Source organism: Labrus mixtus, chromosome 9 (assembly GCF_963584025.1).
Source record: "Labrus mixtus chromosome 9, fLabMix1.1, whole genome shotgun sequence".
NCBI classification, from domain to species: domain Eukaryota; kingdom Metazoa; phylum Chordata; class Actinopteri; order Labriformes; family Labridae; genus Labrus; species Labrus mixtus.
In genome coordinates, this window is record NC_083620.1 from 26,167,159 (window position 1) to 26,183,027 (window position 15,869).

General features: G+C 38.9%; 1 protein-coding gene across 1 annotated transcript in view; it reads left to right on the forward strand.

The window, feature by feature from the left end:
* Positions 1 to 15,869, forward strand: part of LOC132980796 (calcium-binding protein 8-like) — a 61,838-nt gene that overhangs the window by 26,156 nt on the left and 19,813 nt on the right. The window contains exon 4 of the mRNA XM_061047130.1: positions 952 to 1,064. Within this exon, the coding sequence (XP_060903113.1) occupies positions 952 to 1,064 (113 nt within the window). The remainder of the gene's footprint in view (positions 1 to 951; positions 1,065 to 15,869) is intronic.

Below are 15,869 nucleotides of genomic sequence, written 5' to 3' on the forward strand. Positions count from 1 at the left end.
CTGCAGGCTGTGAGTGCTCAGGAGCACATCAGCTGTAGTTGTTGAGGACAGGAACATCATCTGTCATTCACTCTCCCTGCTAACACTTTATATTAAGGTGCTTGTAATAAACATTAATAACAGGTAATAAGTCACTTATAGGATCTTATTAAAAACGTACTAACACTTTATAAACCGTCATAAACATTAATAAGATGTTTATTAACATTAATAAGACTTGATGAGTGTTAATTAAACTATAAATTAATTTATAATTGGCTTGTAAGATATAATTAACACAAAGAAACTTGTTTATAGACCACTTATCAACGTTCTTAAGATGTTTATTAACATTGATAAGACTTTATTAGGTTCATATTAATGTCTTCTAAAAATTAATAAATACTTTATTATGCACTTATTAACAGTTAATAAAGCTAATTAGAAATACATTTATAGTTCAATTAACACTCATGATGTCTTATTAATGTTAATAAGCATCTTATTAATGTTTATGATGGTATATAAAGTGTTAATAAGTTTCTAATAAGAGCCTATAAGCGTCTTATAAGACATATTAAATGTGTTAATTATGCCTATATTAACACTTCTATAGTCCTATTTGTGTTACTAAGAATCTAATAAGGTCTTATAAGTGACTGTTATTAATGCTTATGACAAGCACCTTAATATAAAGTGTTACCCTCTCCCTCTCCTCTCACTCCAAACAGTGACGGGGAACCAGCAAGTCTGTGTTCATGTTGTCTGAATCATTTCCCCGGGCGGTGTTAAGACTAAAAAGTGAGATAAGAGAGCTATGCTCACAGCCAACACAATCAAGAAAACAGGAGAGAGGTTCACTTTCCTTTGCGGCTTGGAGAAACACAGAAGAGCCATTCTTCAGACTGTCAGATGGATCTGATGTGTTAATTACAGGCTTTCTCTAATCCTACTTTTGTCAAATGGTTTCAGGTGATGGACAGGTTGATTTCAACGAGTTCATGACGATCCTCGGACCCAAACTGCTGTCGTCTGAAACCAGAGAAGGATTCCTGGGCAGCACAATAGATACCATCTTCTGGCAGGTAAAACTGTTTTCTTTAACTCGTCTCTTCTGTTGACTTTGCAGAGTCTGAGATGTCGTTGGATCTGGAAATCAACAGAAACTGTATTTCTTGTTTGGATTTATCGATGCAAAGAAGAACAAGATAAGAATAATTTCCATTCTTTATCCCTGAAGTTATATATATATATATGAAAAAAAACAAGATAAAGTTTTTTTTATATATCAGGGGTGGTTCAGATAAGAGGACTTTTGTCAGCTTTAGTGTAAACTCAGCTCAGCAAACTAACTCCTATGTGTTCCTGCACCAGATGGATATTTACAGTTTCAAGAAATGAAGCAACTCTTCAGAGCACAGTAAATGTACTGTGTATAAATTTGGTTTTTCACAAGATGCCACCTTAGACAGACATCTGTCATCTCTGGCTGGTTAACATGATGCATATTTCAGTTTTACTTGAGAAGCAGCTTCAATGCTGAGCCATCAGTGTGCTCCTCTTTTCAGGTTCAAACTCTGATCACAAAGCAAACATGACAAATACTGTCGTGCTTCATCTAACAGAAGAACAAACATGAAGAAGCAGCAGGAGCTGTATAACCATAAAAAGGCATTTATACATGACAGCCAACAAAACATCCATCCATCCATTTTCTTCCACTTATCCGAGACCGTGTCGCGGTGTCTTCATAATGTTCCAGGTTAAATACTACATTCATAGACCCCTGACTCAGATCTTTTTTACTGCTACAACAGGTTTTTTGTCTCATAAGCCAGGTAGTTCTCCATCTGTGTGTCGATGCATTTAGCAACTAAAAAGGTGCACATTTGTCAGATTTAAATGTTGCTGAAGCAGGAACTTTTTGCAAATTTTATGTTAGGTATTCAAAGACGGACAAAAAGTGACAGTTTTCTCTTTTCCAATGTTTCTGTTCTCTTTGAAGGGTTAGTGCAATGTCTGATATACAGCATCGAGTTTTAACGTGACTGATGAGGGTAATATTCGACTCTGACAGATGTGTCTTTGGAGAGCCTTGAAGGGCTTTGAGAACCAGGAGAGACTCTGTGACAAAGAAGTCTGTGGAAAAGAAACTCATGAGAATATGTCAGTGTGGTGGGGAAGCAGAGTGACTTTGAGTGTTTGTGACAGAGAGTGATTAATGTGCAGACAATAGAGCATGGATGGGAATGATGACAAACGGAGCAGGTGCGAGGGAAAGAACAGGACATTTGGCGCTGATAGTAACACTTGGCGAGCCTGTTCCTCTTGATGTAATGATGGTCTGACCCGGGGCTCTTTCTCTGGGGCGGGAGCTTGTGGTTTTTCACCGTGAGGACACAAGTCTTTGGAGGTAAGAGTGCAGTCTGGGCGAATGTGCTGCCAGCCCCATTTGGCTGCTTCAATGACCTTGGCGTGTTCTTGGAGGCTCTTGGGCTCGCTGGGAGACGTTTTCCTTACCTGTCCAAGTTAGATTGGTGGTTGTGGGCTGAGGTTTGCTACGTTTACACTTACCTTCTCACATTTCTTTTTTCTGATGAATTCATGCCTCGAAGCTAGAATAACTGAACACCTCATCTGATGTGTGGAGCATATTCAGAGAGCGAGAAATGTACCAGAACTTGATTTATCATGATTACTTCTCCTCGTGCCTCGGGAGGATTAGCTACTAGAAGGATTACAGTTTTTTTTTTCTCAGTTTGTTAATGGATTGTGAAATGCATGACTCAGCATCTTTGTTTTTGTCACATGGACTGTTAAAATATTTACTTTAATGTGTTTCTAAGCTTTAGACTGCTGGAATACACGCAGCATTTGTCTTTACAAATGTCTTGTATACGCTGTAATAAAAGGAGCTCGACCATCATCACAAAGAAATGTTGATAAAACATGACATGTGTGCTGCGCAACAGAACCGACATCTAACTGTTGTGTGACACAAGAAGAATGGAAATTCTCTTTGCAGTGCACACATACAGTACATGAGGAAAAATAACACTATCTGCTAAAAAGCCCACCAACAGTTCAGCAAACACTGAATAAACCATCAACCTGGCCAACTCATGCTGCTGGCTCATTATGTCTCAAATTCAGGGGAAAAAAAACTGGACTGACAATCGACACAGCTTAGATGCTTTTAGCACAATCTTCCTTTTGTGATGTCTACAGAAGAATATAAAGGATTAGGTTTTCCTTTTTTGTTTCAAACATAAAAAGGCATTAAATAAAATCTTAACATTTGCACAACTCAGTCTGACATACTTTGTAAAAATCTAAAAACAGCCGCTCACCTCCTGACTGGAAAGGAATAGAGGGACCACACATGTTCTCCCTCCTTTCTGTTGAAGGATCAATTTTAGCCTAGTGGTTATGTTGCGTGCCCCATATACAGAATCTATAGTCCTTGTTATTCAATAAAGACAAAAATGGCACAAAAAAATCTTTAAAAAAACACATTTCTGACTTTTTAAACTCTGAATGGACTGGCATCGCCTTGCCTAAGTGAACTTCTCCATGTTCATACTCAAGCAAGAGCACTGATATCGACTAACCCGCTGATCCTTGGTGTGCCAAAAACAGCTGCCCTGAACCTGTGGACCAGCTTACCACTTCAAATAAGAGCTGCACCCACTCCTGAATGTTTTAAATCCCTACAGAGACCAGTCTCCTCCCTTTGGTCGCCTTCATTCCAACTGATTTTTAAGGTTTTTTTTCCAGACTTTTATGCCTCTATTGATATTACAGTGGATAGAGTCAGAAACAGGGATGACAGAGTGAGGAATGACATGCTTGAAAAGAGCCGCAGGTCGGAGCGCGGGTCTGAGTTTAACCCGAGCCACACGTATGGAGGACGATGGCCTCCGTACATCTGGCGTGCAAATTAACCACCAGGCTGTTGACCACCCCTCCCAACAGATTCTACTATTTTTTTCAAAAACCATGATTTATCCCAACAGATTTTATTATTATTTATAATATTATTTTATTCTCGGCTACTCGCTAAACCCCACATTATCGTGTTGTCTAATGACCATTAATCATGACGTGGAAAGACGACAAAGTAAGGCTTTTACATCTTGTGTCTGCTAGATGTTCAACAAGTTAATGGCTTGCTAACATGTTAAACACAAAACAAGGGAAAAACCTGTCAGTTTGACATCAGCTTTAAATACTGTTTCTGATGTTTTAGCTTATATGAAACAAAAATAGAGGGGACCTAGGGAGGAGCCCTGCAGGACTCCACTAGAGAGGATATACCTTTGAGCTCTTTGTCTGTATGATGAACCAGTTTAAAGCAGTTTCTGTATTTCTCAGGAACTTTACTCCAATGTTAAACTTCAGTAGTATATAATGATTGCAATGATACTGACAAGGCTACTTTTTTATGAAAGAAAATTCATTATTATCTTATAACCCTTCTTCAATATTTTGTGAGCTTTTAACGTACAGCACATTAATTTAGCTCATCTTATTTTAATGATCTAACTTTGAACAATAAAATCCAAATGCAATTTTTTTTAAATGACTCAGCAGAACATTTTTGTATCATTGAGATTCAAAGCAGGTTTGTTTAATTGTTGTTTTAAATCACTTTTAGATCTGCAGTAGCCCTTCACAGAAAGCCAAGCAGACACAGAGGAGTCATAAAATACTTTTCTGCCATTTAATACAGTAAATCCCCCACTCTCCTTAGCTTTACTCTGATCGCCCATCTCCACTGCAAAATCTGCTCCAGTTTGAAATGCAGCTTTTTCAATAAAACATGAATCATAACGAGCACACAACAACCAGGCAACACTGAAAACATTTAGCTTGAAGGTTTTTGTGTTACCTGATTAAAATCCACAGTTATCAAAGCATTTGACAGTCACTGATTACATTTTCCTCCATCTGGCATTTTGTGTGATTTTACAATTAAGTGTTTATTTTTCCCCGCCGTGGTTGTCAGTATTGTCTCTGTCAGAGCAGATCAGGACTCACTCACATCACACTGAAGCTCACTCGTATGATCCTCATTTTGTGTCGTCTTCAACCATTAGAGCATTTCAGTTTGTATCTCGGCTCAGAGTTTCTCATTCCTTTAATGTCAGGCTCAAAGTGTCACATCCTCACCAGCTGGAGTGATGGGAGATGATTCACTCGCTGTCACACACTCACCTTCCTACTCACTCCTATCTGCCCCTGAAAGCATTGTTAATGTGTCTAATTATCCCGGCCGAGCGTGTAATTATACTACTGCAAACATTTTATTTTCCTCTGTGTTGCTATTAGCAGCATCATTAGCACCAAGAAGGCTTCATAAATATTAAACAATGTGTATAACTTTTGTGATACTCATCTCCAGAATTAACAGGAACCATAAATATTACAAATATTTCTTGTAAATACATTATCCACACACCTCCTTTGCAGCATTATTGTAGATGGGAGGACACAGGTGAGATGAAGGCTCGTCCGTGTTTTTAATTACAGGTCAAAGCCTCTTTGGTTGTACTAATTAAACCCTGAGCAGGATTATGACTCACCCCTCAGATGGGAATGTATCCGAACTGACCCGAGTACAACAAGGCACACAGAAGCTCTGAATGACACCAGAGGAAACACAGATTAAAGAAGTGCTGATCGCCTTTTACTTTTCAGTAGTCATAATTTACAACCTGTCAAACACAGTGCCATCTTTGTCAGCTCGAGATTTATCACTTAGATTTCTCTGGCGGAGAACAGACTGAGCTGCTACTTGTGTTATTATCCTAGATACACTGAAATATTTGAGCTCTCTCTCTCTCTCCTTTTCAGTTTCTCACACATTCATTGTTTTTTTTCCTCTTTATTTGTTTTCTCGCTAATGTTTAAATTAAATGGGACTGTGTCCAAAACAAAACCAACTTTAGGAGTTTCTCTGGAACGTATTGTTCCAAAATCAATACTGAGATTTCATCAAATTAAATTCACTGCAGTGTATTTTTTAACACTTAATCAAGTTCTTCTTTCAACCAATAAACCCAGAGAAGTGGATGTACATATTCCTGAATTTGTTGTAAGCAACTTAATGCCTTTGTTAGGCAACTCTTATTATGAAATCTGGTAAAACAATTACTGTGATATGGTAAACAACAAAACATCTCAGTGTTTTCTTTAGTTCCTTGTACAAAGTAAAACTGATTTTATTACATATCTTCAGAAATTCAACATGTCACATTCATATATATTAAATTAAAAACAGACGGTACATTTCCTCTGTCTTGATGAGCTTGGTTTTTATTCAGCAGGGTAACATTAAAGGTCACATATTCTCCTCCTTTTCAACCATTTTAAATAAGTCTCAGAGCTCCTCAAAACATGTCTGTGAAGTTTCTTGTTCTAAATTCTCTCTGATCTTGTATTTGATCATGCCTATAACCCCCTCTGTTTCAGCCCTGCTCAGAACAGGCTGTTTCTGTGTCTGTAGCTTTAAAAATGCAAATTAGCTGTGTCTGACCACGCCCCTCTGGAAGGGGGTGTGGCTTTCTCACACCATGCCCTAATAAGACACATTAACAATGCTTTTTACGGTGAGAAGGCAGACTCAGACGGCAGAACAAACACCTAGCTGTGAGAGTGTCACCCACCTGGGGGAGGGGTTACTGCCCTTTGTGATGTCATGAAGGGAGAATCTCTAAACGGCCTGTTTGAGCACACATTTTCTGAAAAGTGGAGCAGGCAAAAGACGGAGACACTTATTAGTGTTAGAAAAACATGGTAAAGTCTACTTTGCAAAATATGTGACCTTTAACTGTTGTCTCCAAAACCTGATTATGTTGTAACTTTAAAGTTTTAATACAGCACTTATTGAATTTGAACACAGTGTTGTTTGCGCCTGTTTGTCCTTCTCAGCATACCGTACCAGTTCAGTGATGGACATTTTGCCTTATTATATAGTCAGAGTCAGGATGGCTAGTTTAAAATAGGATTACATTTCTTGCAGAATTAAAGCGATATTGACCGTTTTAGGCTTTGAGTTGCTGACCTCAATCAGTGATGAGGAGAGGGCTACAGAGGTTGCAACACCCCAACTGACACTGACTGGCATCACTTGAGTCAAAGAACAGATTCTGAGCCCGTCCCCTAAGGAGGTACAAAAGGCTTTTAACAAAAGGCTTTTTTTAAACATATGCAGAGGTTCTCCTCAAGACCTGACAACACACTTTGATGTGTAAAATCATTGAAGCTCCCTGACAAATTCAAACTGAATCTGAGCACCTAAAATATCCATTGTTCATGATAAACTCTTTTGATTTGCTGAATAGAGCCTTTTCCTGTCAGAGCCCTTTTTATGTTCTCCTTACAAGCTGTAAAGATCTAAGAAAATCAAAGCTGGCTCCACGTCTTCTATCGGTCTGAAGGAGAGAACAAAGTGTACGGAGACTTAAAGGGGCATGAGGTGACTCTATGTCTCATAAGTCTGCTTTCTTTTTTATGTTCCCTCCCTCCCATATCTCTCCCCCTCCTTAGTTTGTCTCTTGAAACATAAAACACATGAAGAAGCAGCTTGTCAGCAGCAGTTCTGGAGGCTAATGGTTTGAATGGTCTGCTGTGAAACTCTATTTCAGTAAGCGTGCAAATTGTAGCTGTATGTAGGTTTAGAGGGCAAATGCAATGTGAAGAAATTTATCATGTTGTGGTTTTGTTTTTTGTACAAGGCTGTTGGTTGTTTGCAGATGAGCATCAATTGTACAACAATTATAGAGGTATTCTTTAAAGCCTTTAGTCAAAGTCATCTTTATTGTCAATTTTTCCATACGTGCTGGACATACAGAAACATCAAAAAAACGTTTCTCTCCTAACCACGGTGCAAGCTAAGCATAAACAGATTTTAAAAATATAATACAAAAATACCAAATATAAGGATACAAAACAGAAAAGTGCAAGATAATGTGCAAAGGATGTGCATTCAAAAAACAACAACAAATGTGCATGGACATGAAATGAACATATAAATAAATATGACTTTATGAGAGTGGGCACACTTTCAGATATTATCTGTTGGTTTTGACAGCGGATGACTGTCGGCAGATTCACTTTTTATTTTACTAATCACATTTCAGTTGTTTATTTTCGAGATCTCACCTTATCTATCTTGTTATCTTGGGATAACAGTGCTGTTTGTTTCCTGTGATGAAGAGTCCATTTTCAGTCTCAGTTTTCAAGGCCAGCCTCAGTTATGTCATTATCACAGGACACCAGAAGATAAGAGATGAATGAGGTGAGATCTCGAGGAAACAACCAAAATAAACTGCTTATCACAAGAACATGGAGTAAAATCAAATATCTAGATGTTTGTCTGCTTTGGGCTTCCGTACATGGTGAGTTCTTTTTTGAGCAGTTTTGTGAACTCCCCTCAAACCGACCATTCAAGTGTCTTCTTCGTCTGTTTGAAGTGTTTGTCTCATTATGTATTTACATTATTATATAAACCTGTGTGTATAAACTGTGTGTCTCTGCCTTCATTTTGTGACAGAGAAAAAAAAAAGGATTTAATGCTGATGTTTAATTCATTCTTAATCCTCTAGTATGAGTCAGCTCTCACTGAAACCTGCTCTCTCTCTCTCTCTCTCTCTCTCTCTCTCTCTCTGTGTGTGACTGAGTGAACACTGTCTCAACCCGTTCTGTATTAGACTGACCTAGCAGCGTTGTAAATAATAATATCTTGAATACAGGATTACACTGTCCCCCCCTTATATGCAAACCTCTGCTCATAACTTATTCATGAAGTTTGGAGTTTACCAAATGTTGACAAATCCTGAAATATTAAACACGGCACAGACCAGACGTTTCTTTATTCAATCCTCAAAACCAGGAGGCTGTTTCCACTTTGTGATACATGAGGAGTTTTAAGTTTGGCAGAGGAACACTTGTCTTCTGTTTGCAGGTCTTGTTTGCTCTTTTACGAGGGTTTGAAAAATAGGTTTGAAATGTGCAGTGTTCTGTGGAGACCTGTGAGGCTCTCTCTCTCTCTCTCTCTCTCTCTCTCTTTCTGCAGAGTCTGGTTTATTGTTGACTGGTGGTTTTAAAACTTTGAAATGATCTGTGCTTGTAAAAGAAGATTGAGAACCATAGGGAGGGTGTTTGTAGAATAAAGTTTGTTATCACCTGGAGGACTGTAGTCAGCTTGCTGTAATAAATAAAGGTAGGAGATGGATGTTCCTGCTCAGCGTCTGGGCGTGTCGACCTTGTGTTTGTCAAGTTAAGATGTGATCCGTCGGAGCATTAGATGGATTACTTTCTGCTGATGTTCACAGTTCACAACAAACATATTGTTTTAGTATCAGGTCAAACTATCACATAACACTCAGGTGTTTATGATAATTAAAGGAAGAATCCATCACAGGAGAGCTACTGTGGACACGCTTTTATCTGAACTGATAGTATCCTCACTGAAACACAATCCTAAGCAGCAGGAACACTTTCTGCTTTGTGAATAAACTATCATACTGAAGATTTGATTTTAACAACATGCAAAATATTCTCCTTTGTTAAAGCTGCTTTTTCTGCTGCCATGGCAAAGATTTTAACTTCGGCTTCCCTTTCTCGGAATAACATAATAAGGAAGAAGATCAAAATAAGTGCAAATTAAACTAGACCTCAAGACAGGTGCGTCCTCTCCATTAGGATCCTGTTTGTGAATGTGTGTATTTTCAGCCTATGTGTGTGTTGCTTGACTCATTAAGTGTAAAAACAGAATTTCCCTTGCGGAGATCAATAAAGTAAATCTTCTTCTTCTTCTTCTTCTTCTTCTTCTGGATGTCCTAGCGGTTGTGTCGCATGTCCCGTGTACAGATATAGTCCTGTTTTCAGCAGCCGTGGGTTTGAATCCATCCTCAGCACTTTGCTGCATGTCGTCCCCCAAATCTCTCATTTCCTGTCTCCCATCAGCTGTCCTATCCAATGGCGGCAAAAATGACTCGAAATATTGTTTTATTTTTAAAGACCTCAAAGCAGAGAATAGTACCTCTGCCAGGTGTACTTCTTGAGGGGTGGATGTGTTTGGTGCTGTGTGTGTAAATGTGTTTCTATCTGCCTGATCACTAATCTAACTAATCTTACTTTTTTTTTTTTTTTTAGAAAGTTAATGCCCGTATAAAGCCTCTCATAGTTAGTCATTTTGGTGGATCTTTGGTTACATTCCACTTAAGTTAGTACTTAATACATACCCATTTTCATTCTCTTTGCTGTGTGACTGTACGTGAGCAGGAAGGAACCACTGTGTGTGATGTTTGGTCGAAGAGAAGGAGGGTGTTGTAAACGAGGCCTGTACTCCACCGCCTGTGCTGTGTAATATATTTTCTTATTTTCTGGAGTTATGACACTATTCCAACCCTTCTTAAATAAAAATCCATACTCTCCTGTCTCAGCCTCTCTCTCGGTCTCTGTGGCTCAGCCTCAGCTGTTTTGTTAACCCTCATATAGTTCTCATCTAATGCTCTTATGAAGAGCAATAAATGCATTTAAATCTTCAGTGAAATCAAATGTCTCTGCAGCCGGAGAATAAACAACATTAAAGGAGTGGGCTGCAGCTCTTTGCTTTTTTTTCACTTACAATTCTGACTGTTTCTTTAATGTTTCTTTTGTTGCCTTGTAGTGACTGTAAGTACTAGGATCCATATTCTTAAGATGTTTGTGATGTTAGATTGTGTTTACTGATTGCTCTGCTCTGAGGTACAAAAGAGGAGTCCTTAGTTTTAGTATTGAACTCTTCACAGATTGACTACAGGACCAGAGATACCTGCTTTCATCAACAAATGTGTTTTGCTTGTATACAGGTGGTGTTTTCTCCTTATTTGCAGCTCAACCTCTGACAGTTCAGCAGGAGTCTTCAGCTGTGCAAAGCCAGTTGCACGACCTCCTCTCTAACCCCACAACCAACGTTTTGAAGTTGTCAAACTGCAGTCTTCAGCTCAGACAAAAAGAGACATCAAAAGAACACTTTCCCCTCCCTAAGTGTAAACTTTGTACACAAACACTCTAATAATTCTCCTTTTTTCACAGCAGTCTGCTCATAAAAGAGTGAGCTTGTTGTCGAGTTTACCTTGCAATCATGTGTCCTGCAGGTAAACTGCAGCCAGGAGAAAACACTGATTACAGGTCACGTACCTTTTTGACACAACAGCATGAGTGAGGTTATTTTAGAGCAGCACTGTAATCACTCGGTGAGCTTTCTTACTGAACGCCCACTCTCAGTAAGACGTGTTATTGCAGCCCTCCGGAGGAATATTTATGGAAAATAAATTTCTTCATGCAACATCAGGGTGTTCACGTCTGAATTTCTGATGGATCAGAAAGTATTTATTTAATGCTTTTAGCACAGAGTGCAAAGAGTAAAAGTCCTTTGAAGATAAGTTATTGCTCAGATTAAACTTTTGTTCTTTTGAGACTGCACGTCATGATCGTATACCTTACACATCAAAAAGAACACAGACATGCCAACTGATGAAACTCATGCTGTAACTTTACTATTATTAAAATATCATTATGCAAAGCAGATGAATTAATACTCTGAAATTTAAAGTTCATCTTCACTGATTAAGATGAAACGTTGACTTAAATCTAAAATCTAAATTTGTATAACTATTAGTCCCATTAGTTGTTTTTTAGATTTATTTATTTTTGGGGCTTTTTGTGCCCTTAATGGAGAGATAGGACAGTGGATAGAGTTGGAAATCAGGGAGAGAGAGAAAGAGAAAGAGAGTGGGGAATGACATGCGGGAAAGGAGCCTCACTACATGGGGCGCACGCACTAACCACTGTTTTTATTTGTGATTACACACACAAGTTATGAACTTGTTTTGTATTATTTTACAATGGTGTTTAGATAAGATAAGATTAGATAAACTTAATGTGGTTGTTGCAACAGTTTAAAAAAAAGGGGATTACAATCAGCAGAAATAACATTAAGTTCAAAACAATCATGTTTACATTAATTGAATATAAGTAGAGGTAAACTGCACGTTAGAAGTAATACTAGATATATCCACTGTGTAAACTTCCACTTGTGGAATGATGGAGAACAGTTCTTATTAAAATCACACACAGTGTGAAGCATCCTGACTATAATGAACATTATGATACAGTCACATAATACGATAGTTTCTTTTACGATAGTTAGGATCGTTGGCTAAAATACGGCCTACATGTTAAAGTAATTATGTAATATATAATGTCTTTAATCCGCTGTCTTCTGGTTTGACATTTAAAACCTAGGATGTGTCATAAGGTTTCTGGATGTGTTACCCCAGAGTCATTCAAATAATTCACACAGAAATGTCAAGAAATGTCAGAAAACGTTGTTTAGTACACACGATGGTGTGAGGATATGACAACGACTTCTCCAAACAAACACAGCCGTCGACACAACTGTGTTTGCTGAAGGCGTCATTTAAACCGTTTTCCTGCTACGAGATTAAAGCCTTGTTTTCAGATTTTATCCTTTTTGATTTCTCAGTTTTGTGGTGATAGTGATGCTTAGAGCGAAACATTTTTCAAATCCCTGAATCAGGACATCTCATGGTCTTTTTTATATTTTATTTTAACCCCGTAATGTCTGGTGATCTGGTTCAAAGCTTTGTATTCCCACTCCTGACATTCAGACACATGGCTTTTTGACTTCTTTGCCGCTTTTTATTCATCGTAGGTTTCCACCATAGATCACGTCCATTCATCTTCCCCTCGTCCGTCCTTTGCGCAGGGCACAGTTTGGGATTCATAATGAGTTTCAAACAAGTGTTCTGTGATGAATAATACATGGACACAATGATCTTTGTGGAGAGAGGTGACAGTGAGCTCATATCTGTGTTGGCCCCTCTAATATTAGCCTGATGCTCTGGAGGTGATTAAAATGAAGCTGTGTGTTCTGTAAATGTGGATCTTTAGGACAAACAGATCGACTCTATGCGTTATGATTTGATGGTGGGAGAGTAGGTAGTCTCTTGCTTGCTTTAACGGAGCCTTACATTGTTAAAGATGTGTTTGTTAACGGAGCCGTTATAGGTCATGTGACGGGGTTAGGTGACTTTTCAGGAGGGATTTTGGGAGATTCAATCAGAGGGGTTTCCCTCACTGAGCGCTTTTCATCAGGACACAAGTATCTTGAGTTTTATTTCACCTGTTTCACAAAATCATTTTGAAGAAGCAGTGTGGGATTTTCTGGCACAACTTCACCAAGGTGCATGAAGAAGAGTGGAAGTCTCGAAGAGGTCAAAAAGCTCCAGCAAGCCGAAACGCGTCGGTCGCGAATTGTTAATAAAAGTTGTTGCTGGAGCTTTTTGGCAAAACAATTCTTACAGATAGATTTCAAACATTTCTATGTCATTTGGATGAAGACATTTCTACTGGTCACACATTGATCACCTTTTATCCCTTCTGTGTTTTCTTCTTCAAATTGGCCTAATGGGAGATTTGTGTTATACAGTCAAGCATCCGAGGGTGAAAAAAACGTACACATTACAAAAGAGCTCTACATTTCATTATCATTTTGGATTTCTTATTAATTCAGCTTCAACGATTTGATTATTTGCCGTTTCAGAAACATTTGTCTGTCTGTCTGTTTAATTTTGTGATTTCTTCTTCTTCTCGTCTGAAAACGATTGTTCTGCTTTTGATTAAGTGTTTGTTTTATAACCAACTTTTACCCGTAGTACTCATCTTTTAACGCTCGGGTATTTCTCTAGCGACCAATCAGCAGTACGCGGCGGGCGCCGGCGGCCATGCCTGTTGGTCTTTAAGATAAGATAAGATAATCCTGTATTGATCCCTGAAGGGAAAAGTCGGCCGTTGCAGCAACACAACGACAAGAAGCGAGTAGATAAGAACAGATAAAAATAGAGACAGAGTAAATAAAAAATGTTGAGGTGTTTATAGTACTTTTATATAACGGAGTGAAGTGAACAATAATCAATGTGTAATGGTGGTTTGATTTTATTAATTGGCTTTATTGAATCCAAATGTCCCTGCAGACATTCAGACATCAGCTTCTCTCTCTCTCTCTCTCTCTCTCTCTCTCTCTCTCTCTCTCTCTCTCTCTCTCTCTCTCTCTCTTTCAATGACTTTATTTTTCGGCTGTTTGACACTCAACGATGCTTTCGATTTTGAACTGCCACAATAATCATCTTTTCACGACCTCATTGGTCACACAGACGAGGGCATAATTCAAACAATCCAACACTGAAATTGCTGAAATATCCCCCTAAAGAAGTGCCGACTGTGGGCAGTAATGCTCCGAGCAGGTTGTGTGAGGAGGGTCGTACGTTTTCTGACAAGCGGGTGCTCGCCTGTCTGATGGATTTGAGGCGCCCATTAGGGAGGAAAAACACACTGTACTGTGGCATCATTCACATGCCTGCTGGAAGAAAAATCATATTCCCTTTGCCAAGCCTGGCCTTGAATAGCAACGAGGGTGGCACAGAGACGTGGCATTAGGCAAACTTAATCAACACCCACACACACACACACACACACACACATGCACCCGTCCTCCCTTCAACCGCCATGACCAGCCCCATCACATAGTCTTATACACTTTGAGTATCGGCCCTGTAATGTCCTCAGATTCTAGCCCCGGGGGACGAGAGGAGAATTATGGAGGATTATCAAAGTGAAATGAGTCCATTTGTCTCCATCATGAGCAGCCTTAAAGCGCTATCACACCGTACAGGAGTCTTCCCCCTCTGAGCCCCGGTGTTCACGCTCGCTGTGAGACGCCGCCGTGTTTCATGATGACCTCCGCATGAGTTTACTGTGCTAACTTTCGGTGCAGACCAGACTGTATGAAATCTGTTTTTTTCAAATCTCTTTATTGTCATTTAAATTCAGCTAGGGATATGAGATTTAAAATACATCAAGTGCTTCCTTCAGTTGAATTTGCATCATCATGAGCGTTTCATGGCAGCAGTTTCCACTCTTGTGTTTTATTTCTTTTTCTCTTTTTTTTTTTTTGTGTGGAGCTGAGGCAGTTTGCTTTGTACTTGGATTAAAGATTTATCTGTTTAGAAATGGGGGCAGACTTGCTCATTCCCATTGAACTTTTCAGCACACTCATGTTGACTGCTTGAACACTCGGTCACAAGAGGCCCAAACCTGAGAAAGCTGCCACACGGCTCTGAGATTGCAGCTTCATTACAAACGTGCGGTGCGGTTCTTTTCTGTTTCTTTTAGCGTGCTGATTTAAAACTTGCTCGTACGGCAGTCGAAAAGCAGATGCATGGAGTGCTGCATGGGTGTTGAAAATTGTGTTAAAACTTGTGTCTCTTCAGAGCGGGGATCCGACTCAGAAGCTATTGAAGTGGTCTGAGGCACTCAGAGGGGGGTGTATGCATAAAAAAGCCTTTAAATCATCAGGATCACAGATTCATAAACACATAACATGTTTCAGGCCTTCATCAGGGCAGCTACAAAACGGCCACCAAGCTACTCCTTTTAAAGATAAACAACCAGTCACATGATTAAGTACATAGGTTACACATTTTAACAACCAAAGTGAAACATCTAAATGTATACATGACACCGAGGCAGATGAAACTTACAACAAATACATATCTAAATATAAAAGTGACTACATTTATAAACAAAGTACTCGTTCAAAAAAGCTGAAAACCAAAAGCAAGAACTATAGAGGAAAGGAGAAAAGTCCAGTTCAGCATTTAGACCTGGACATTGCACAGCATTCGATGTATAAATCCAAAAGGACTCTCTTTGTAGGAATCTGTCTCCACCTCTGATTGAGCTTGTTGTGATCACTACCTGATATTATTAAAACTTATATGGCACTTTAAAACATCATAAGTAAGAATACAGCAATG